A 23,872-nucleotide genomic window follows, 5' to 3' on the forward strand; every position below is an offset into this window, starting at 1 on the left:
AGTACCACACGATTTTATTAATTAGTTTTTTTCCGAAATATTTTTATTTTTATCACGTAGAGCTCAACCAATCGAAATGGTTATTGTTTATTTATGAGATAAATTCATATATTAATAATAATTAAACAAAAAAAGAAAAACTGTATCGTGCGAGTTCACTTGACTTTTGGAAAGTAAAAGATCTTACTAAACTAATGAGTAAATGAGACAACATCAATTACATTTTTTACAAGGAGTGTGGCTTCAGAATCCTCCCATCCGATCATTTAGAAATCTATAATCGTTTGAGGACAAAAACTCCACATCCAATGCCGAGAAAAGTTGCAATGGAGACCCCAAAAACGCCGGAGAGAATTCCGGGAACGACAAGAGAAGTCCATCCTTTTGCGGTTGCCATGGCACAAGCAGTGGTTGGACCTCCAATGTTAGCGTTTGATGCAAGAAGTAGTAGCTTCATGTCTATACATAATACCTTCCCCACAACCAAAGTCACTGCAAGATGAGCCATTACTTGAATAACAGCAAATAGGAAGATACTTGGGGCAGTGTTGATTACATTCCATACACTCCCTGTAGCTCCTAGAATTGTAAAAAATACCTGACCGAAAAAGATTTTAAGAAATAAATAGTTAGTTAGATGAACTACTAATATGCCACCATTACAGGTTTAGTCCACATGGTTAAACTCATCACAGACCAGGTGCAAGCCAGACAAACCCATCACTATTTCTTATTCGTCAATGACACATCCCTAATTGGTTGAATTGGTTTTAATAGATAAACTCATAAAAGTGTAACGAAAAAGATACCTGCATGAGAATAAGAGAGATAGTTTCAGCAGAAGGTGCAAGAGAATCAAAGAAATCAGGGAAGGAAGTTGCCAAGACGATAGTGATGGCTGTTACTGCAGGAAGCATGCCTCCTTGGATGTTAAATAGCTTTGTCATTAAAATTGCAGATTTGCATATCAGGAAGGAAATTGATAGTGCAATCGAAGTTGAAACCACTCTGTTCTTGTCCTCAAGCTTGTCATCCTTAGCCATGTCGGCATCTGCCATAGGTCACACACAGATAACTTTAAACAGAAGTGTTTGTGCTTATAATTGGATGCAACTGCGACTAGAAATTGAAAATGATTCTGTCAATACTCTAAAGTAATGAATTTTTTTTCTTCAATACATAATTTGACAGGCGCATTTATGTGGATGCAAATGCAGTTAGAAGATGAGAATGGTTATGTTATAATATAAAAAAGTATTGAGTATTTATGATCAGAATTCAGAACATAATTTGCCAGGCACATTATAATGTCATAACTCATAATAACTATTTTACCAATATCCACTCAAATTAATTTGACAACTACTAACTACAAGTAAGTAGCCCTAGAGTCACTGATTCTCTAACAATACCTGGCCTAAGTTATTTAATAATCACAAACTGCAATGTAATATACCTTGAAAATACAAGAAACTTTAACATGTGATTAAGATGAACTTTACCAGGGGCAGATGCTGAGGAAGTCTCAGGGGGAATCTTTGAGGCCAACGCAAACAAAACCATGAAGTGCAGAGCGCATATGACATTATCCACAGCCACACCTGCTGCTATAACAGATGGTGTGATCTGTAGAGCCTCCGAAATCGCAACAAAATTAAGAGCTGCAGAGCATAAACAAGAAAAAGAACCAACAAAAGAGTTATTATCTTTTCTCACAAAGAAGCTATTCCTAATCTCTGAGAAACATTGTACAAGCCAATTTTAGCAAGATTTTTCTCTTTACTTTAAATATCCAAGAATGTCAGATTGTTAGAATCTAAAGTAAAGCTAGAAGCCTAGAACCTTTTTAAATCAACATTGAGTACCTTTGACAGGTTAACAAGCGAAAGAAGCAATGAAGAAGCTCCAGACAAACTTACATCCACCAATGTAACTCCCCATGAGAGCAGCTGCAATTTTCCAGTTATCCGGACCAAGCGATCTCATTGGTACCAACACAAAAGCCACCACAGTTCCAACAATCGTCGCAACTGCCACCAAACCAACATCAATCAATAATCCCACTAACCCACATCATCAATGACATTGTCACATAATTCTCCAAGACCTAACCTACGGATCTAAACTAAGCAAAGACAAAACCTTTACCAGATCCAATTAAAAATGCAATGAGCAACGACCCAGTAGATCGGATAATACGACGGAGATCAGCTCTAAACAACAGCAACGGAATCGTATGCGGCAAGAGAAACTCCATGAAGAAGTCATACGACGGCGTTTCGAACGGAATCAGCCCTAAATTGCTCGCGGCGAGACCAAGCAACGTGCTGGTCAACGCACCACTCACCATACTTCCAAGTCTCGTCTTCTCCGACCTTGGTAAATTTCAGAGATTTCAGTATACAAAACTCTTAAGAACTCACAGAGAGGGATATTGAGGTGATTTACCAAACACCGAAGGCTCCGGCGGCGAAGAGAGTGGCCCATTGGGACCAGTGATCGTCGGGAGAGATTAGAGGGAATCGGAGTTGTGAGAAGACTTTCACGCGCCGAGTTGAAACATGACGCGGTGGTGTTAGTAAAGGGAATCTTATCGGAGATTTGTTCCGGCGGATGGTTATTGTTGATGATAAGCCGTGACGAAAGCCATGGCGGGAAGGGGACACGTGGTGCGATGATAGTGTGGGTGATAGTGGATTTGGTAACACCACTGTGAATACAAGAGCCATAGATAGGAATACACATTAATATTTCAAGTCCGATAATGTTTTGGATATTTTTCTATTTATATAGTTTTAATTATTAAAGTTTTTATTTTTGGGACCAAAGTTATTTAAATATTTAAATATTTAGATTAATTGAATAAAATAATCTTATTTACCCATTAAATTACCTAATTTACCTGTCTATTCTACAATATACTTATTTATTTCTTTAATGTGTCGGTCCAAACTCAAAACCTTGTTGGTACCAAAACCACAATCATCCGTTAATCACCAAGGTTTTTTTTTTTTTTTTGAACAAAATACGACTTTCAATTAAATAAAACTTAGGGATTACAGAACGACAGATCGAAGGGCATTCTTTGTCAGACGATCAGCATGGTGATTCAGAGTTCGGGAAACGAAATTGAAAGAGCAGACATTGAAATTAGAGGATAGGGAAAGGACATCGTGGAGAGTCCCATGAAGTTCCTTCTGGTGGAACTTCTGATTAAGAGCTTGGACCAGCATAAACGAGTCGGAAGCGAAGGAGATATCCCTGATGTTCGATTCGATTGCAACTCTCACTGCTGTGAGAGTTGCCAACGCTTCAGCCATCAACGGGGAACTAACATGGGTCGTCGAGGAAGAACCTTCGGCTTGGATCTGACCGGATTGATCTATAATCGCCCAGCCAAGACCAGCTGATCCGTCGCGCCAAGCGGCATCTGTGAAATAGGTGGTATTAGATCGAAGTCGAGGGGGCTGTGGGTTTGGAGTGTGACGTTGATCTGTTTTCGGAGGGGGGACTTGGGCTTTCTGCCATTCTCTGGCTCTTTGCATGGCGATAGACAGAGCTTCCTCCGCCGATACAGCCTTTTTGTTGAAGATTAGCTGGTTCGGGGTGGTCCATAATGCCCAGATCAACCACGGAGCAATGGGACCAGAACCTATACCGGTAGGAGGTAGGCAGATGAGGTTATTCATAAGCGCAAAACCTTCCATAGTTGAATTTATAGTTTCCGATCTAAAGGGGTGTTTAACAGGGAGCATGGACCAGACTCTTGACGCAAAAGGGCAATTGAAGAAGAGATGCAGTGTCATTTTTTCACCATCGCAATGGGGCATTTGGAAGAATCAGTGATGGTTCTATGGAGGAGGTTTGCGCCCACGGGTAAGGCATTATGGACAGCTTTCCATAGGAGGAGTTTGGTTTTTGGGGATGTTTTAAGAGCCCAGATGTATTTGTGCCAGTTGAAATTTTCTGTGGTACTCGGATTGAGCTGGCTCAGTGAGTTGTTTTCATCCGCAAGTTTGGTGGACTCAAAGTAGCCTGATTTCGCCGTGTATACCCCATCTTTTGTAGGTAGCCATGCCCATGTATCCTTAGCTCCTCTTAAGCTAGGTTTTAACATTCGGATATCTGATTCATAAGCTGGTAAGAGTTGTCTAATGAGGTCCACATTCCACTCTCCGCTTTCTGGCAGAATGAGATCCGCTACTGTAAGGTTTTATGAATCTCTTGTGGGGGGCCCATGGGGGCAGAAGGGATGGAGACAGACAACCATGGTGTTCTCCAAATAGGGGTGGAGCTGCCAGAGCCTATTAACATGCCCAGATTGGCTTTGAGAAGATCTCTGCCCATACAAATACTCCTCCAACCATGCGAAGCTGAGCGTGAGACTCTACACTCCAAGAAAGATTCGTTTTTACAGTATTTCCCCAGAAGGACCTTTGCAAAGAGGGTATGGGGCTTCGTCAGTAATCTCCAGGCAAGTTTAGCCAGCAATGCTTTGTTAAAATGTTTTATGTCTCTGATACCCAAACCGCCAAATTTGGTTGGTTTTGTTATCTTTTTCCAGGCTAACCACGACATCTTTTTCTTTTCCGTGTTTGTGTCCCACCAAAATCTTGTAAGGGCTGATTGGAGGCGTTTGCAAAGTGATCCCGGTAGGTGGAAGCATGACATAGTGTAGGTAGGCATCGCAGAGAGGACCGCTTTGAGCATGGTGAGCTTTCCTGCAGTGGATAGAAACCTCGAGGACCAACTGAGGGCTTTCTGTTTAATTCGATCCACTATTGAGGTAAACAAATCCTTTTTCTTTCTTCCGAACAGCTCAGGGAGACCAAGATACTTACCTTGACCTCCTTCCTTTTGTATATTGAGAGTAGCTTTTGCTTGTGTTCTTCTGTACTGGGGAGTTTTGACAGAAAAAGTGATTGATGATTTATCCTGGTTTATTTTCTGACCTGAAGCTGACTCATACTTTTGTAGGATGCTTTTCAGTTTGTGGCAGCTCTGCTGATCCGACCGAATGAAGAACATTGTATCGTCAGCAAAGAGTAAATGGTTTACTCTGGGGCTTCCTTTCGCAACTCTGATGCCAATCAAGCTTCCTTCTCTCTGAGCTTTTAGACAAAGACCTGATGAAACCTCACTGCAGATAATGAAGAGGTAGGGGGAGAGGGGGTCGCCCTGTCTGATGCCTCGTTGAGGGACAACCAGTCCTTTTGCTTGGTCATTTACTAGGAAGGAGTAAGTGACCGTGGTGACACATTGCATCAGACACCCGATCCAGGTACTGTGGAAACCTAACCTTTCTAAAGCTGCTTTGATAAAATCCCATTCAAGTCTGTCGTAAGCCTTACTCATGTCTGTTTTAACAGCCATAAAACATCTTTTCTCAGCTCCAGAGGTCTTAAGGTAATGCAGAGTTTCGTGGGTAATTAAGACATTATCGGAGATGGCTCTTTGAGGGACGAAAGCAGACTGATTTTTGGATATACAATCATTTAGAACAGGTTGTAGTCTTTTTGCAAGGAGTTTAGCAATGATCTTGTAGTAGACTGATCAGAGGGCAATGGGTCTGTAATCAGACACTTTCTGAGCTGTTTTTGTTTTTGGTATAAGTCTGATATGCGTATGGTTTATTTTCTGTGGCAGGTTGCCGGATATGAAGAAAGCTTGGACTTCTGCTATAATGGCATTTCCCACCGTATCCCAGTTGGTTTGGAAGAAACTAGCTGAAAATCCATCAGGCCCTGGGGCTTTGTCCGCGTGTATATCAAAGCAGGCGGCTTTGATCTCTGTGGGTGATGGCATGGCAATAAGTTTTTCATTCATTTCCGGTGTAACACACGGTTGGAGAGCTTCTTGGACTACCCTTTCTCTATCTCCCTCCTGGGAGGTAAATATATCTTGGAAATACTCAGAGATAGTTTTAACAATTTCGCTTTCCTCATACACTTTATTGCCCAGAGGGGATTCTAGCACTGAAATATTATTAATGGCTCTTCTGGTTTTTGTTGCAGCATGGAAATATCCCGAATTCTTATCTCCAAGAGTAAGCCAAAGTTGTCTACTTCGCTGCTTCCAATACTCCTCCTCTTGTTTGTAGGCTGCTGTGAGCTCCGCGTTTCGAACGGAATCAGCCCTAAATTGCTCGCGGCGAGACCAAGCAACGTGCTGGTCAACGCACCACTCACCATACTTCCAAGTCTCGTCTTCTCCGACCTTGGTAAATTTCAGAGATTTCAGTATACAAAACTCTTAAGAACTCACAAAGAGGGATATTGAGGTGATTTACCAAACACCGAAGGCTCCGGCGGCGAAGAGAGTGGCCCATTGGGACCAGTGATCGTCGGGAGAGATTAGAGGGAATCGGAGTTGTGAGAAGACTTTCACGCGCCGAATTGAAACATGACGCGGTGGTGTTAGTAAAGGAAATCTTATCGAAGATTTGTTCCGGCGGATGGTTATTGTTGATGATAAGCCGTGACGAAAGCCATGGCGGGAAGGGGACACGTGGTGCGATGATAGTGTGGGTGATAGTGGATTTGGTGACACCACTGTGAATACAAGAGCCATAGATGGGAATACACATTAATGTTTCAAGTCAGATAATGTTTTGGATATTTTTCTATTTATATAGTTTTAATTATTAAAGTTTTTTTTTTTTGGGACCAAAGTTATTTAAATATTTAAATATTTAGATTAATTGAATAAAATAATATTATTTACCCATTAAATTACCTAATTTACATGTCTACTCTATAATATACTTATTTATTTATTTAATGTATCGGTCCAAACTCAAAACCTTGTTGGTACCAAAACCACAATCATCAGTTAATCATCAAGGTTAATCAACCAGATTCTCTGTTCTCTTTATAGTCTAAAACACATCTCATGAAAATAACAGATTTAAATGAACTTAACATGCTTACTAATAGCTTAAAGAAAATGATTAATCTAAAGTTTCCTTTTATTTACTTTACCAAATCAGTAAAAAAAAATGAAAACTATATAAAAAGCAAAACCTTTTTGAAAATGATTGCCACCGAATCACAAAACAAAAACAAAAAGGCAGGTTTAAGCCTCCTTTGGTTTCCCATTGTTGTTTGACAAAATTCGCTTTCCCTAATGATTTCACAAACACTTTCCTCTTTCACTCACACTTTAGTGGGGGAAAAATGAGAAAAATGAATACAGAGAAGCGACAGCAAACACGCACTCTCTTCTCTCCTTTAACATCAATCATCAAAACAAAAAACCTTCTCAAACCTCTCCCCAAAAGCTTCACTCTAATGGCGTTTCCAATAAATCTAATCCAAACCCTTCTCTTCTTCTTCTTCTTCTTCTTCTTCTTCTCTCATCTTCATCTCTGTCTCGCTTCTTCATTCACTCCAACTGATAATTACCTTCTTAACTCTGGAGCTAACACCACCACATCTTTCTTCTCAATCCGTTCTTTTCTCAGCGACTCTTCAAACCCGGGCTCGAGTTTCCTCTCAACCGATCGATCCGTTTCGGTTTCTGACCCGAACCCATCTCCGGATTCACCCGTTTTATACCACACGGCTCGTGTTTTCCCCACCGGAGGAGGAGCATACAAATTCAAAGTCACCAGCAATGGCACTCACTTTATCCGTCTCCATTTCGCGCCTTTTAAAGCTTCGAGCTTTGACCTAAGGTCTGCGAAATTTCGAGTTTTGTTTAATGGGTTCTCCGTGATGAACAGTTTCGTTACTAGCTCCGTCGTGGTTAGAGAATTTGTACTCAAAATCGATGATCCTGTTTTAGAAGTTTCGTTTATCCCTCTTAAAGCTTCTGGATTTGGGTTTGTTAATGCGGTTGAAGTGTTTTCAGCACCTACTGATTTTATAATAGATCATGGTACTAAGCTTGTTATACCTAACTCAGCTCAAATCTTCAGTAACTTGTCATCTCAAGTTCTTGAGACTGTTCATAGAATCAACGTTGGTGGTTCGAAATTGACGCCCTTTAATGATACATTGTGGAGGACTTGGGTTGTTGATGATGATTATATTCTCTTGAGAGCTGCTGCGAAACGTGCTTGGACTACTCATTCTCCTAATTATCAAAAAGGTGGTGCCACGAGAGAGATTGCTCCTGATAATGTTTACATGACTGCTCAGGAGATGAACCGAGATAATCAGGAGTTGCAGGCAAGGTTTAACATTAGTTGGGGGTTCCCTGTTGATTCGAAACAAGTTCTACATTTGGTTCGTTTGCATTTCTGCGATGTCGTGAGTACTTCGCTTAACCAGCTCTATTTCAATGTCTTTATCAATGATCATCTTGCGTATAAAGATGTTGATCTCTCCACGCTTAACTTCCATGTGCTTGCTTCTCCGTTGTACATTGATTTCGTTGCTGAGTCTGATCGTTCTGGAATGTTGAGGATTAGTGTTGGACCTTCTGATCTTAGTAATCCGTCTAGAGTTAATGCTCTATTGAATGGAGTTGAGATTATGAGGATTGTGAGCCCTGTGACTGTGAGTGTTAAAGAGGGATCTGGGAAAAGAAGTGTTGTTTGGATCGTGGTTGGCTCAGTTTTGGGAGGATTTGTGTTCTTGTCTCTACTCTTCTTGTGCGCTTTGTGCTTGTGCAGGCGTAAGAACACCAAGACCAGGAGTTCAGAGAGCACTGGATGGACACCATTGAGAAGGTTTAGAGGCAGTTCTAACAGTAGAACAACTGAGAGAACTGTTAGTTCTAGTGGCTATCAAACTCTGAGAATCTCTTTCGCGGAGTTACAATCCGGAACCAATAACTTTGACAAAAGTTTAGTAATCGGAGTTGGTGGATTTGGGATGGTCTTTAAAGGGTCTCTTAAAGACAACACCAGAGTAGCTGTGAAGAGAGGCTCGCCTGGTTCAAGACAGGGCTTACCAGAGTTTCTCTCTGAGATAACCATTCTCTCTAAGATCCGTCATCGCCATCTGGTTTCGCTTGTTGGATACTGCGAAGAACAGTCTGAGATGATTCTGGTTTATGAGTACATGGATAAAGGACCGCTCAAAAGTCACTTATACGGATCCACCAACCCGCCTTTATCTTGGAAACAACGTCTTGAGGTCTGCATTGGTGCAGCCAGAGGTCTTCATTACCTTCACACCGGTTCTTCGCAAGGAATCATCCACCGGGATATAAAATCCACCAATATCTTACTAGATAACAACTATGTAGCCAAAGTTGCAGACTTTGGACTCTCAAGATCAGGTCCTTGTATTGATGAGACACATGTGAGCACCGGTGTTAAAGGAAGCTTCGGATATCTTGATCCTGAATACTTCAGAAGACAACAGCTCACGGATAAATCCGATGTTTATTCATTTGGTGTTGTTCTATTCGAAGTTCTTTGCGCTAGACCAGCTGTTGATCCGTTGCTTGTTAGGGAGCAAGTGAATTTAGCAGAATGGGCTATCGAGTGGCAAAAGAAAGGGATGCTTGATCAAATTGTTGATCCGAATATCGCTGATCAGATCAAACCGTGCTCGTTGAAAAAGTTCGCCGAAACTGCAGAGAAATGCTGTGCGGACTACGGTGTGGATAGACCAACGATTGGTGATGTTCTGTGGAATTTGGAACATGTGCTTCAGCTTCAAGAATCCGGACCGTTAGACAAGCCTGAAGAAGTTAATGGAGACGATACCGGTTCAGGAACAGCTCGACGAGGTCCTTATAGTGGCTCAAACACAGAGAGGGACAGTGCAGATGATGGAACTTCAGGCATAATCAGTAGCAGCCAAGTGTTCTCTCAGCTAATGACCAACGCTGGCAGATAAAAATAGACATTGCTATATATAAAGGGGAGGGGACAAGACATTAACCGGTAAACCAAAGCGGTGTACCGGTATCTGAAATTCGGTTTGTATTTGGTATAATTTTGTTTGGTTTTGTAACTTGTAGAGAGAGTACTTATTTGATTGTTCATTTCGCCATTTGTTTGTAATACGGATGAATCATACATAATAAACCGGTAGAACCAACACATTATTTGTGCGATTGGTTAAATCTTAAACCGGTTTAGAGTGGAGAAAATAAAAACCGGAATCTCAAAAAGTTCTTGATAAACCGTAAACCCTCTCAAGCCACAACGCTCAGTGAAACATTTCTGTCTCTCTCTAGAGACAGCTGAAGCAGCAGCGCTATCAATGGCGTCTCTGAGATTGTTCTCCACGAATCATCAATCTCTTCTCCTTCCATCGTCGCTCTCACACAATCCTCTAACATCATCATCACCAAGATTCGTCAAAAACCCTATCAGACGGAGTCCAATACGATCCGTACTCCAGTTTAATCGCAAGCCTGAGCTCGCCGGAGAAAAGCCGCGAATCGTTGTAATCACCTCCGGAAAAGGCGGAGTTGGGAAGACGACAACCACCGCAAATGTCGGTCTCTCTCTCGCTCGTTACGGTTTCTCAGTTGTAGCCATTGACGCGGACCTTGGACTACGTAACCTAGATCTCCTCCTAGGGTTAGAGAATCGAGTCAATTACACCTGCGTCGAGGTTATAAACGGAGATTGCCGTCTAGATCAAGCTCTGGTACGCGATAAGCGTTGGTCGAATTTCGAATTGCTATGTATCTCGAAACCTAGATCGAAACTTCCGATGGGATTTGGTGGAAAAGCATTGGAATGGCTTGTTGATGCGTTGAAAACGAGACCGGAAGGTTCACCGGATTTTATCATCATCGATTGCCCTGCAGGAATCGATGCCGGATTCATAACAGCCATTACTCCGGCTAATGAAGCGATTCTTGTAACAACTCCGGATATAACAGCGTTGCGGGACGCAGATAGGGTTACTGGTTTGCTCGAATGCGATGGAATAAGAGATATAAAGATGATTGTGAACAGAGTGAGAACTGATATGATTAAAGGAGAGGATATGATGTCAGTGTTGGATGTGCAGGAGATGTTAGGGTTGTCGTTGCTAGGTGCGATTCCTGAAGATTCTGAGGTTATTCGAAGTACGAATCGAGGGTTTCCGCTTGTTCTGAATAAGCCACCAACGCTTGCTGGATTGGCATTTGAGCAGGCAGCTTGGAGACTCGTGGAGCAAGATAGTATGAAGGCTGTTATGGTTGAGGAAGAGCCTAAGAAACGTGGATTCTTTTCTTTCTTTGGCGGTTGAATGGGATATGAAATCGAAACTGAATTGGACTTCTTCCTCGGGTATGTATGCATTGAAATCTTTTGTACAGGAACTAGGTTTTTTTTTTTGGAAGATTTTGTCACTTTGGCTTTGAGAATTTAGATTTGTTCCTAGGACAATGTGAAATTCTACTGCTAGTTTGTTGCTGAGTTCAAGCTTTTGATTTCTTATGCCTTTTGTTTCTTGAAGGTTCTTGATTTCTGTTTCTGTAATCTGTTTTTGTAAAATTGAGATTTTTCAATACATCTCAAGTTCTTATGTCAAATGGTTATGAGAATTTTAATAGCTTATTTGATCTTATCAGAACTTTCCCCTAGTTAGCCAATTGGTAAGATGATTATTTTGTTGTCCCTTTAGTACTATAGGCTTGAGTATAGTGCTTTGGTATCCATTAAGTTCTGAAAGTAGATTATGTGAAACTGAAACTCTTAGCTTAGCTGATCTGACTCGAACCAAAATATTGTCCATCATCATAGTTCTCATGCTGTTAATACAATGATAACCCCTCAAAACTTTTATTTTATTGAAGCAAAACAAGTTTACATGTCTTATAAGATTTCTGGTTCAGCACATTGTAAATAGTTCCGGTTTAAGAGATACTTGTTCGTTTTCACCACTGTAGACAACCCCTTCCGTTTGTTTACTACTACTTTACACACATGCTCATTAGAACCACAGCAACATATAGGTTACTTAGTTCCTCACTTGTGTCAGAGACACTGACAACAAATCAAAACCAAAACTTGGGATACGAATCTATATCAGGGGTTGAAAAATGTTTGTGATCTTCCGATTTACGCTGAGTCACTCTCTTGAATTTTGACATTGCAAGCTTCTAGATCATTACTGTGACTGCTGTCCGAGTCTGTGAATTTCAAGTAATTCTCGATGTTCTCTGAGCTTACGTTTCTCAGTTGGTCGAGCCACCGGTGATGGCTATTCTGTTTGGGTCTTGGGCGGTTGCTGATGGCTATGGCAAGGTCATTGGGGAAAAGTTCTCGAAGAACAAAGGCATGGATGATGGTTGTCACGAGCAGTGCAAACACGACTAATGTTGCAATGGCACAGAGGACCACACACATGATTTGAGTCATGGTGCTCCTAACGATTGTTGCATACCTGATGGTTGCAATTGCAGCACCGGTCATCGGAAATGTGTACGCCCACCAGGACAACGAAAATCTACAAGGAAAAAAAAAATGTATAAGAAGCTAAGCCAGCGGATAACTGAAAACCAAACCGTAGCAGAAGTAATTTGCTTAAGACTTACTTGATTCCACGGAAGAAATTAATCCGAACAGCCTATAAATCAAAGAGAGGGAAGATTTGTATTAGTGAATGCTTTTCTGTAGAAGGAAAGACGTATGAGTTAAAACTTATATGTAAACGTACCAATGAGAAATAGAGGAAAATGGCTATAAAGTAACAAACTTTGGAGCCATAATCGAAGGAGCCAGTGATCTTAGCCCAAGCCATGGAGGCAACACTTGGAGCCGCGACGAAGAGGAAGAAGACAGGGTGAAGATCTTTAGGCAAAGTCTCGTTGGTCGGTAGCCTTTGGTATAGAGTCACGAACAGAACCAAGTAATGAGCCATCCCAACGGCGTAGAAGAATATAGGGCCTTCTCTAAGTCCCATGGACGCACCAAGCAAAGCCCCGACAAAGTTCCCAACGACCGAGAGATGGTTCGTCGGGTTGGCAACTCGAGAGAGCCGGCGTTGGCCACCAGACATCCATTGACCGTAGATTTTGAGCTCAAGACAGATGAAAGGAAACATAAGGAGGTACCAAAGATAATGCGGCAAATCTGTGATTATGGAAGGTGGGACACCGAGGGCCAAGAAAAGTAAAGAGATGAAAGGAGCAAAGAAGAAGTTGATTCTGATTGGATGGTAGTATTCACGGCGTACGGCTTCGAAGTAGAGGATGATCTTGAGGAGGTAGATGGTGGCGATGGTGAGGATCAAAGCGACTGAGATGAACCAGAGACCCTGGTTGATCCAAAGAGGTATGTGAAGAAACTTGGTTGGCTCTGCGGTCGCTAGGGTCTTCCACATTATGGCTTGGCTGCTCACTCCTAGGCACATACCAAAGGTGGAGATCGGGTAACGGAGAAGAAACGGCCACTTTTTATCATTTGGTAGAACGATCTCTTCTTGTGGCTGCGACGTAAGAAAAAATAAGTGTGTTATAAAACATTAAACCAAAAGCTTATCACAAATATTAACGCAATTATTGTATCTGTATTCGTTGTTTCAGAGAGTTATATGAGCCGTAATGCTTTAATATATGATCGAAACTAAATCGTATTAATTGAAATGTAATATAGATATCGAAAAATAAGCGTTGGTACGTACCCGTAGAGTCTCCAATTCAGGACCTTCCAAGGCATCATAGTAGCGGTCCACAGGCATGGCTTCATTGGTATTCATATTCGGGTTATTCCGTTTTGGTGTCTCCGGTTCAATAGAAGCTGGTTTTCTTGTGAACTGTCTCTCGAGTTTCCCCGACCAAGTCTTGAACGAGTTGTACCTATTGTCTTTAAGCTTGTGCGTCGCCGGAATATGATCTTGATGTTGACGACCACTCTGATGTTGTTGATGTTGATGATGATGATGATTATCATTGCTACGACGACGATCATTATCACCGTTACCAGTTTCTATGTAGAGAGATGAGACTTTGGTGATAGGCTGAGAGAGAAACTTAACAGATTTGCCAGTGGATCCACCGTTTGTGTTGTTGTCGGAAGATGAAGATGTCGTTGGATCAGAGATCATGAGAATATTTGGTGAAGTTGGCATTGAGATTGATGGTTTTCTTTGATGAGTCCATGGTGGAGTCTCATTGTAGTTGTGATGACCTTCCATTGAGTCTATTGATACTGATGATGCTTCTTGACCGTCCTGTCCATATAAATATTGTGTAACATAATTTGCTCGGAGTTAGTTATATAATAAGTTTGTAACCTGATTCTTGCGAATGTGGAAAGTGATAAATAAAAATAAATAATATACCAAAGTAGGCGTGGAGTTATGAGAAGGATGAAAACGACTGATTATGTGAGGACTAGGATGAGCACTATCTTTGTAATTGTCAAAGCCAACCATTTCTTCTGTTGTGGCTTTTCTCAGTAGACTTGGAAGCTCTTCTTCTACTTGAATTGCATAGTTTGTTTTCTGATCCATTTTTTCTTCTTTTCTCCCACCCTATAACAAATTCAAATTATTTACATAATTAGTTGACACCTATATAAGTTTTTCGTTATTTTAAAAATTTATACTAGTTAATTAATCTTCTGACTTGACTTATATTATTGATTCATTTCATTAACAAAAATGATTGATAAGTATAGACCCTTAAAGTCAATTCAATTGGCATTTATATATTTTTTTTTGATGGTTGAAAAAAGCATATGCGAGGGGAAACAAAAAAATATATTAGAGAATATTCACAATAAAATATTGGCCAGGGAAAAGGACTTCTAGGCTCTAGCGAGTTCTTAATTCATTAGAATGTTCGCCTTTTTCCCTTTACAATTCTCTATAACATGATTTGGAAAAATGAATTTGGGTTTTACATTTACTAAAATCACAAACTGATATGAAAAGTCTAGTGGTTTAGCCCACTAAAAATCAATCTGACCTAAATTCTCCACATATAACATCTACCTAATATGTATATCAATAATATGCAATGTCTAGTGGTTTGCCACTAAGCTGTGGTTTCTCAGCTGAATGGAATTTGACATACGTAGTCACTTACTTCACTTGCCCTATATGTATTGGAAAATGATGTTATCGGCTAGAAAGAGAAAAGAAGAACACTAACAATTGCATGCACTTGAAACCTATAAATGTTTCTTGCATTGCATGCATCTGAGATCCCTAGAATTCTCTCTGCAAATCAAACAACAATCATAAAGAGAAAAAAGAATAAATACAGTTTCATAATTTTTTGGTTTTCGAATTTTAAGTTTTCCTTTTGGTTTCTGAATTTGAGTTGTATAAATTCTTTCATATTTTATTTAAGAGAAACTGTATTTTAGAAAACAAAAACTGTAATTTTAGAACTGCATTGATAAATACTTATATACACCGTTTTTTTTTACGTGGTAATTCATTCGTCCTATTCATTTGAGATGTTCCACGTCAATGATCTAAAGCTAAACCAATTTAAAAAATCTGTGTTTTCAAGTTTCAAATAATTCTTAGATGATATTAACACTTAATTTTTCTATATTTTGGAAATATTCAAAAGAGCTAACTAATTTTTTCTTAACGAAAAAAAAAAACTCCTGTAAACAACAGAAAAAGAATAAAAAATAAAATATATTTCTTTCTTTTTGCTGTCATTTGAAAAAAACTTTTATTTTTGGAAACAAAATAACAAAAGATCTCAAATGTATGGTGTGGTTGCTATGTACCCATCAACTCATCGGGTCCACTTCAAAGTTATGGCTCAACCGGCCAAACAATGCTATGCTTATTCACGCGTACGTCTTGGTAACCAATATAAATTGTTTCATCGATTGAGAAAACTGATTTGATCCTATATAATATCACTACCTGTACTAGTAAAAATATGAATCTCCAATAAATTTAACAACATATCATGTACGTTGGTTTTACACAGTTAACGCGTTAAAACTTGCATCAATTGACATTTTGGGGTTTAAGCCTAATTTTGTGTGTTTGAAGCATTCAATTGGGTTTAGGAAAAGCAAGAATCATCAGAAAAAGAACTCCTAAATCATAGCTGTAAAAGATCAATATTAATGCAAATGAAGAATCGCATTTTCGTAACAAAGTGATGTAATGGACTCTGTCAACAATGAACCCAGAAAAATAAAGAAGGAGAAATGAAATAAACACTAACCTGGAGAACTTCAAGATTTGCAGCCGTAGAAATGGTGTTTTTAAAAAACAATTATAGATCTTTCTCTTTTTCTCTGTATCTTGTAGAGATAAGGAAAATGGGGATTTTGGTTTGAAGACGAAGGAGGAAATAGAAAAAAGAAAATAAAAAATAAAAAGTGAGTTGGTTTGGGCGAGAAACAAAACACGTCTTCGTACTATAAATAAGTGTTCACGTAAGTACAGTTAAGGAAACATATATAGTGAAATGTATCTTGTTATAATGTATAGCTGTAATTCAAAGCTTTCAACGTGGCCGTCTTCTTGTCGATCAACTAGTCACAAATCACGTCATTGACAATCTCAAGTTATTTTATTTCCTATTATATTTTTAGTCGCCGTGATATGTTTTATACGCATTGGTCATTAGGTGGTGGACCACATTATACGTAAACGGACAAAAACTGAAACAAATGTTATTTGGAAGACATTCAAATTAATTCATGAAACTGAAATTGATATGTTATTTGAAAGATACATACTACTAGAATAAGACCCGTACTCTAGCACAGATTAAAATTTATTTTTTTGTTTATTTGGTAATTTTTATTTAAAACATCGTATATGTGATTATTTTATTTGTTTTAAAAGTTTTTTTGGATGAAACACTATGCCATGAAATCACATATTGAATATGACTTATGAAAATAACATCTATTTTGTAAGATATATCCTAATATATCTAGATTTTGGCTCGCGGTATAACATGGATTAAGTTGTGTGATAAAAAAAATAATTTTTTGTTTGTTAATTTTATTTGACTTGTTTAGTGTTTAAAATTATATATTGTATTTTGATTGTTAATTCTATGACTTAACATATGGTATAATACATATTAATTTTAGGTCCAAATATGTAACGTATGTTTGTTAAAATCATCATGGCCGAGAAAGCCTACCAAACAACATTATTCCAAACTTAAATTAAATCCAAAAAATCATATTTTTGAAATTTTAACCCGTGCTCTTGAAATTTTTTCATATTATAGTGACATATTATTGATCCGTGCTATAACAAATCAAATTAAAGTATTTATAATTTTTAACTTTTTGATCTATCATATATTTATGTTATTCTTAAAAATATCAAATTATACTATTTTTAAAGATTCCAATTTAAATTATTTAAAAAGTTTATTATAGTATATAAAACTATACAATCCAACAAAAAAATTATGAAATAAATTTAAATATTCAAATTTTGACTTGTTACTCATTCAAAATTTCTTATAATGTCAGGTAAGATTTTATTTTTGGTATAATCGGAAATCACTTGTAATATATGGAAGAGTGATTAATTTCTATTAATTTTTGAGTTTTTTTTTGTCTATATATGGTTAATTGAATATTTTTTGGAGATTTTATTTTATTCTTTGGAATATACTTTTTAAGAGGATCCTAATCCTAATCCTAGATCTATATAACCTATCAAATAATTATTCCATATAACCTATTAAATAATTAATTTTAATTATAACATATATTAATATTATATGGTCTACCAATTTGATGTCGTGTACTTCCGTTTTATTAAAAATGGATGTTATCATATGAATGAGATTTTAAAATCTTTTTATAAGAAATATAAAATTTTATTTTCTTATTATAGCTCATCGTCAAGTTTTCAGTGGAACTAAAGAAGCATATAATGTGATGTGGGAGTATATTCGATTATTTAAGTATTTATACTATTAGTAATCAATAAAAATTTTAGTTGACCCAAATATAAAACTTTGTTTTGGTAGATTTAAATAAAAAGTTTAGTAATCAATAAATATTCATACATTAGTATATCAATGAGATAAAAAATTTTAAGCTTTTAAATTAAGATGGATATGTGCGGTCATTTACCTGATTAGTTGACCCAATTATCTCTCAAATATTTACCGCTGATTATCAAAATGAAATTAAATCTTGGCTATTGATTTTTCAATGATTTTAATTTAAATCAAATATTTTTATTTCTGAATCTTACAAACTTGCTTGATTGCCAAGATTTCATTAACTGCAAATCTAAAACAATTTTATGAGATAATCTCACATGGAATATTCATATTTTAGTTATAACAAAACAAGAAACAAGATAATTTTTAGGAGATTTGACATTATATATATTAACTTCTAAATATTTATCTAAATATACCTAATCTCACTATAAATACAATAGTTCTTGACCATTGAAAATATCTCAAATTTAAATTTCTGAATTTTTATAAATATTTTAGGAAAAAACGAATAAAACAAGACAAGATAATTACAATTAATATTTGTGCATATTTTTCTCACAATTTTAAGAAGAAATAAATAAATCAAGTTTAATTTTGAAAACAATTAACTAATTATAATTTAAAATAAAAATTAAATTACTTTAAAAGGGATTTTAGAATAGTAAAGTAATCATTATAGACTTAATAATATAATTTTAATTAATATATATGATATGTGAAATTAAGAAAAATCAATTCAAATTTGTTTTAATGGATATATAAAATATATCTAAAATCAACTTATTTGTAAATGCTCTCTAAAACACAAGATATGCAAGAAATATCTTTAAAAATATCGTATATCACTAATATATTTTGTAATCATAAATAAAAATAATATGTATTTATGAAAATAAACTATTTCAAGGATTACATTTGTTGTTTAAGAAAAAGGATTAAAAATCATTTATAAATAACAAAAAAAAAGCAAAGAAATTTCAATTTATATTTGTATTTCTAAATAATTATCGTAAAATAAGTATTTAAAACTCTAAAGTTTAATAATTACAATTGGTTGACTATGTTGTATTACTATATATTTATGCAAAATTGAATATTAATAAGTAGTTTTTTAATTTACTTACTATGAATAAATCTTCTATTGCAAAATGAAATAAATTACATGTCAAAAAAATGTGAGAGAACCATAAAATTTATTTATGTTCTTACCCAAAATTTTTGGACAAGAAAAATTGTCTAATCATATATATAAAAGTAGAGTTTCAGTCTCTCCTTATTGGTCCACTTGGCAATGCAATTTTAACAAAAAAAAAATTATATTAAAACACAAATTTAAAACAATGAATTTTCACATTTAACTCACATAATATAAAACTGAAATCTTTATAGCTTCTCCCTATAAATAATGCATTAACTTTATTTCTCCACTAAGTTGTATTAATCAATTGTATTAAAACAAAACAATAAATTAGAATTGTAACTCTCATTTTTCTAAATGTAATTTTTCATCATTTCTCTTCCTATAAATACTCATTATCTTATTCTCTTAGTCTATCACTCTTTCATTCTCTCATCTTCTTCCACTACTCTCAAATCTCTTTTTTGTTTTCTTTTGTTTTGTTTTGTACTTTTTTTGTTATTGTTGTTGTATGGGTTATAAAAAATCAAATCAAATATCATTGTAAAAGCTTAGTTTTAGAGTTTGTATGATATGTATATCTTATATATTTATTTTAATCTTTTAAAATGTTTATCTCCATTTTCTATTTTATATTAACATCTTATAAGTCATTATTTTCATACTTCCTTACAATATTCACCACACAATAAGATCATAAAGTTGAAATGATCCATATATAATTATCTATTATGTCTCTAGTTATCTCACATATTTATGTATCATTTTAAATAATTTATATAGATCAATATAATATTTAAAGATCAATATAATTATCCATTTATCCATTTATAAAGACTATTTTGTTTTGTGATCCAATTGTTAAATCTGCAGAGATTAGTATAATATATATATTTTTTATGATTTGAGGTTTTTGAAAACAAAAAGAACATAATTAAACAATTGGTTTTTTGTGTCTTTATTTAAAATAAAAAGTGATCCAAAAAACAAAACATATTCAACTGGAACTTAAATATAAAAATAAAATATAATTTTAAAATATCATTTCACTAAATTCTCTAAAGATGAAACCATTAGTATGAAATCTAGCACTATAAATTAAATTGATGAGTGAAAACCAAAAAAATATAAGTTATCATTGGGATTTTAAAAATTATTGAGATTGAAGAATTCATATAATTTTATAAGAAAAAAAATTATATTAAAACACAAATTTAAAACAATTAATTTTCACATTTAACTCACATAATATAAAACTGAAATCTTTATAGCTTCTCCCTATAAATTATGCATTAACTTTATTTCTCCACTAAGTTGTATTAATCAATTGTATTAAAACAAAACAATAATTAGAATTGTAACTCTCATTTTTCTAAATGTAATTTTTCATCATTTCTCTTCCTATGAATACTCATTATCTTATTCTCTTAGTCTATCACTCTTTCATTTTCTCATCTTTTTCCACTACTCTCAAATCTCTTTTCTGTTTTGTTTTGTTTTGTTTTGTATTTTTTTTTGTTATTGTTGTTGTATGGGTTATAAAAAATCAAATCAAATATCATTGTAAAAGCTTAGTTTTAGAGTTTGTATGATATGTATATCTTATATATTTATTTTAATCTTTTAAAATGTTTATCTCCATTTTCTATTTTATATTAACATCTTATAAGTCATTATTTTCATACTTCCTTACAATATTCACCACACAATAAGATCATAAAGTTGAAATGATCCATATGTAATTATCTATTATGTCTCTGGTTATCTCACATATTCATGTATCATTTTAAATAATTTATATAGATCAATATAATATTTAAAGATCAATATAATTATCCATTTATCCATTTATAAAGACTATTTTGTTTTGTGATCCAATTGTTAAATCTGCAGAGATTAGTATAATATATATATTTTTTATGATTTGAGGTTTTTGAAAACAAAAAGAACATAATTAAACAATTGGTTTTTTTGTGTCTTTAATTAAAATAAAAAATGATCCAAAAAACAAAACATATTCAACTGGAACTTAAATATAAAAATAAAGTATAATTTCAAAAATGTCATTTCACTAAATTCTCTAAAGATGAAACCATTAGTATGAAATCTAGCACTATAAATTAAATTGATGAGTGAAAACCAAAAAAAAATAAGTTATCTTTGGGATTTTAAAAATTAATGAGATTGAAGAATTCATATAATTTTATAAGAAAACTAATTTAGTTTGTCACTTAAAAAGTAATATTTTTTATTTTGAAATATTATGTGTAAGTGTAACACCCGCAAACCAAATTTTGGTATTTTGGTAAGGGTGTCGATCCACACCTCCTAGTGAGGCATCGATCGACACCAATTGTGGTTGGTTTGGTCAGTTCAATTTTAATTGTCCGGTTTGCGTGGTTGGTTTAGGGAATCCCTAAATCGAGTTTTAAAGGAAGAAAATAACCTAGGGTCGTGTGGTTTTGTCTTATTCGCCGTTTTTGAGAGAAAACACAAAGAGAGAGTGTTCTTGAGCTTTTGGGAAGAGATTGAGAGATTCCTTGCTGTTCTTGGGAGATCCAAGGCTGGGAAGGTGCTAGAAGCTTGCTAGGAGTGAGGGAATTCGTTCTTGTTGGTCAGAATCTTCCTGCAAAGAGGTGAGTGCATGACCATGGCTTATCTAAGCTAAGATCTCTAGATTCTATGTGTTTTGGAGCTTATGTGGTTGTTTCTTTGAGTTCTCTATGATATTTCGTTGCTGTCTGGGCTGGGTTTGGCTTCTGGGAGTGCAAGGAGCGGATTGGAGAAGATTGGAGGCGAGATTCGGAGTTTCTGATCGAGGGAAATCGCTGCTCGGCATCGGTGTCAGTCGAAACCAGTTGGGGTGTCGGTCGACACCAGTTGGGGTGTCGGTCGACACCAACGCGAGGACGGCTCGGGACTTTGGCGAGTGTCGATCGATGCCATGTGGAGGTGTCGGTCGACACAAACAAGGGTTTTCGGGAGTGTCGGGCAGGGTGTCGGTCGACACCAGTTTGGTGTCGGTCGACACCAGATAGTCAGTGTCGATCGACACCATCTGGTGTCGGTCGACACCCCTTGTTCAGTTACGATGGATGTTGCATGCTATGTATATTGCCTGGTTTGTTTTATTGATTGTTGTTTGTGGCATGTAGAGATCTTATTGCTTGTGTGTATAGCCCAGTAGATGGGAGGATTGCCTCACTGAGTGTTTATCAAATACTCATGCATCTCAATTTGTGTTTGTGGTGCAGGTAAAAGCAAAGTGTGATCGTGGAATCAAAGGCAATGAAGAGGAGGATGTTCTAGGGACTTGATTGTATGGTTATCTGGCATTGTTAGGTTGCTAGAATTGAGTCTTAGAGCATTGTTAGGATTGCTGGTTGTTTGATTTATGCTGTTTGGGATTAATGCTGGATATTACTTATTTGGTTATTGGATATTGTTTTATTGGATATTTATTGGTATGTTGTTCCGCTGTTGGATTGTGAATGTGGTTAGGTGGCTAGTGGGTATGGGACCACTAGTTGTAGTTATTTATTATATTATTATTTATTATTTATTTATTAAAAAAAAAAAAAAAGGGTCGGTTGTCCCTGGTGTTGACGTTGCGGCTTTGCTAGCACAGGTGTTAGAGCGGTTACCACCAGTGGTACCGGCTCAGGCTCAGGTAGTGCCACCAGTGGTGGCGGAGGAGCGGCAGCCAGTGGCTGCGGATGCGGGGGTCCATGCTCGTTATCTCAGCATGTTGACAGAGATGGGTCGGTTGCGTACTGAGCAGTTTTCAGGAGGTGTAGATCCTACTGCTGCGGATGCGTGGAGGACGAGAGTGGAACGTAACTTCCATACTCTGAGATGTCCTGAGGAGTTTTGGGTGGACATAGGGGTCTACTTTTTGAGTGGTGATGCTGAGTTGTGGTGGAGATCTGTGGCTGCTAGGAGGGTGCAGCGGGAGATGACTTGGGCTGACTTCGTTTTGGAGTTCAACCGCAAGTATTTTCCTAGAGAGGCATTGGATCATTTGGAGGTGCAGTTCCTTCAGTTGTCTCAGGGGAAACGGTCAGTGCGGGAGCTGGACTTGGAGTTCAGTCGACTTCTTTGTTATGGGGGTTGGGCTATGGAGCCTGAGGAGGCTCAGATCAGGAGGTTCTTGAGGGCTTTACGTGATGACTTGAGAGTTCACTGTAGAGGGAGGAGTTATGCTACGCGTGCAGAGCTGGTTGAGACTGCAGCAGAGATTGAGGAGGATATCCGGGCACAGTCAGTGTCGGCTACTCCAGTGGCTCAGTCTAGTAGGGCTCAGCAGCAGGGTGGTTCGAGCAGGGGTGGTAGGCCTGCACAGGGAACCAAGAGGAAGTGGGAGGCTACGCAGACACAGAGTGGTCCGAGTTGCTACAAGTGTGGGAGCAAGGATCATAAGATTGCTAGCTGTCCCAAGAGGAGTGCTCCGACGGTGGGGCCTCGAGTATGTTATCATTGCAGGGAGCCATGGCACATCAGGCCCTTGTGTCCCAAGTTGCAGCCGGCAGCAGTGGCAGCGTTGCAGCAGGTGCAGCCTGGAGGTCAGCAGGTAGCACGGATTGAGCAGGCGCCACGGGTTTACACGACAGCAGAGACTGGTGGAACTAGTGCCGGAGCGATCACAGGTATAATTTCTGGTACTTAATCCTTGTGAATTTTAGTAGGGTCAGATTTTATGTTTCCTGTGATAAAGTATTAGGTTCTCAACACATGAGGTTTGTGTAGGGACCTTGTTGGTGGGCGGGTTTAAGTTCCACGTTATGTTTGATTCTGGAGCTTCGCATAGCTTCATTACTCCAGAGTGTGCAGAGTGTGCGGGGATCAGCGGGGATCCTGGAGAGCGTACTAGAGTTGTTAGAGTTGCGGGAGGCAAGTTCCTGAGAGTTATTGGACGAGCTAGAG

The 23,872-nt window shown here is 37.1% G+C and overlaps 4 protein-coding genes and 2 pseudogenes across 6 annotated transcripts; 2 read left to right on the forward strand and 4 right to left on the reverse strand.

The window, feature by feature from the left end:
• Positions 1 to 86: 86 nt before the first annotated feature.
• Positions 87 to 2,775, reverse strand: LOC104770771 (uncharacterized). Its single transcript, XM_010495227.3, has 6 exons — positions 2,449 to 2,775; positions 2,149 to 2,375; positions 1,920 to 2,030; positions 1,503 to 1,661; positions 810 to 1,051; positions 87 to 598 (listed from the first exon to the last, which is right to left on the reverse strand). Exons 1-6 carry the CDS (start codon positions 2,727 to 2,729, stop codon positions 275 to 277), a joined length of 1,344 nt encoding a protein of 447 aa, XP_010493529.1. The 5' UTR covers positions 2,730 to 2,775; the 3' UTR covers positions 87 to 274.
• A 281-nt stretch (positions 2,776 to 3,056) lies between these two features.
• LOC104772516 (uncharacterized) lies at positions 3,057 to 3,806 on the reverse strand. Its single transcript, XM_010497118.2, has one exon. The coding sequence runs from the start codon at positions 3,804 to 3,806 to the stop codon at positions 3,057 to 3,059; it is 750 nt and encodes a 249-aa protein (XP_010495420.2).
• Positions 3,803 to 5,826, reverse strand: LOC147918824 (uncharacterized). Its single transcript, XM_087503723.1, has 5 exons — positions 5,652 to 5,826; positions 4,842 to 5,549; positions 4,571 to 4,761; positions 4,261 to 4,387; positions 3,803 to 4,203 (listed from the first exon to the last, which is right to left on the reverse strand). The coding sequence occupies exons 1-5, from the start codon at positions 5,824 to 5,826 to the stop codon at positions 3,803 to 3,805; spliced, it is 1,602 nt and encodes a 533-aa protein (XP_087359849.1).
• A 1,218-nt stretch (positions 5,827 to 7,044) lies between these two features.
• LOC147918825 (putative receptor-like protein kinase At5g24010 pseudogene) lies at positions 7,045 to 10,030 on the forward strand (annotated as a pseudogene). The gene has a single exon (XR_015593006.1). The product of XR_015593006.1 is annotated as a putative receptor-like protein kinase At5g24010 pseudogene (transcript).
• A 27-nt stretch (positions 10,031 to 10,057) lies between these two features.
• LOC147918826 (septum site-determining protein minD homolog, chloroplastic pseudogene) lies at positions 10,058 to 11,433 on the forward strand (annotated as a pseudogene). The gene has a single exon (XR_015593007.1). The product of XR_015593007.1 is annotated as a septum site-determining protein minD homolog, chloroplastic pseudogene (transcript).
• A 234-nt stretch (positions 11,434 to 11,667) lies between these two features.
• On the reverse strand, positions 11,668 to 16,407 carry LOC104770774 (S-type anion channel SLAH3). Its single transcript, XM_010495233.3, has 6 exons — positions 16,048 to 16,407; positions 14,187 to 14,378; positions 13,527 to 14,075; positions 12,561 to 13,331; positions 12,439 to 12,470; positions 11,668 to 12,350 (listed from the first exon to the last, which is right to left on the reverse strand). The coding sequence occupies exons 2-6, from the start codon at positions 14,355 to 14,357 to the stop codon at positions 11,963 to 11,965; spliced, it is 1,911 nt and encodes a 636-aa protein (XP_010493535.1). The 5' UTR covers positions 14,358 to 14,378; positions 16,048 to 16,407; the 3' UTR covers positions 11,668 to 11,962.
• Positions 16,408 to 23,872: the final 7,465 nt, after the last annotated feature.

Source organism: Camelina sativa, chromosome 20 (genome assembly GCF_030686135.1).
Source record: "Camelina sativa cultivar CO46 ecotype springtype chromosome 20, ASM3068613v1".
Lineage (NCBI taxonomy): Eukaryota > Viridiplantae > Streptophyta > Magnoliopsida > Brassicales > Brassicaceae > Camelina > Camelina sativa.

Coding starts and splice junctions, on each gene's coding strand:
- LOC104772516 (XM_010497118.2), bottom strand. CDS start 3,806: ATGACACTGCATCTCTTCTTCAATTGCCCTTTTGCGTCAAGAGTCTGG.
- LOC104770771 (XM_010495227.3), bottom strand. CDS start 2,729: ATGGCTCTTGTATTCACAGTGGTGTTACCAAATCCACTATCACCCACA. Junction 2,376..2,448: donor GCCGGAGCCTTCGGTGTTTG/GTAAATCACCTC, acceptor AAATTTACCAAG/GTCGGAGAAGACGAGACTTG. Junction 2,031..2,148: donor TGCATTTTTAATTGGATCTG/GTAAAGGTTTTG, acceptor GTTTGGTGGCAG/TTGCGACGATTGTTGGAACT.
- LOC104770774 (XM_010495233.3), bottom strand. CDS start 14,357: ATGGATCAGAAAACAAACTATGCAATTCAAGTAGAAGAAGAGCTTCCA. Junction 13,332..13,526: donor CTGAATTGGAGACTCTACGG/GTACGTACCAAC, acceptor CTTACGTCGCAG/CCACAAGAAGAGATCGTTCT. Junction 12,351..12,438: donor AATTTCTTCCGTGGAATCAA/GTAAGTCTTAAG, acceptor TTTTCCTTGTAG/ATTTTCGTTGTCCTGGTGGG.
- LOC147918824 (XM_087503723.1), bottom strand. CDS start 5,826: ATGAATGAAAAACTTATTGCCATGCCATCACCCACAGAGATCAAAGCC. Junction 4,762..4,841: donor ACAAAAGGAAGGAGGTCAAG/GTAAGTATCTTG, acceptor CGAATTAAACAG/AAAGCCCTCAGTTGGTCCTC. Junction 4,388..4,570: donor GAAAAGAAAAAGATGTCGTG/GTTAGCCTGGAA, acceptor CTTGGAGTGTAG/AGTCTCACGCTCAGCTTCGC.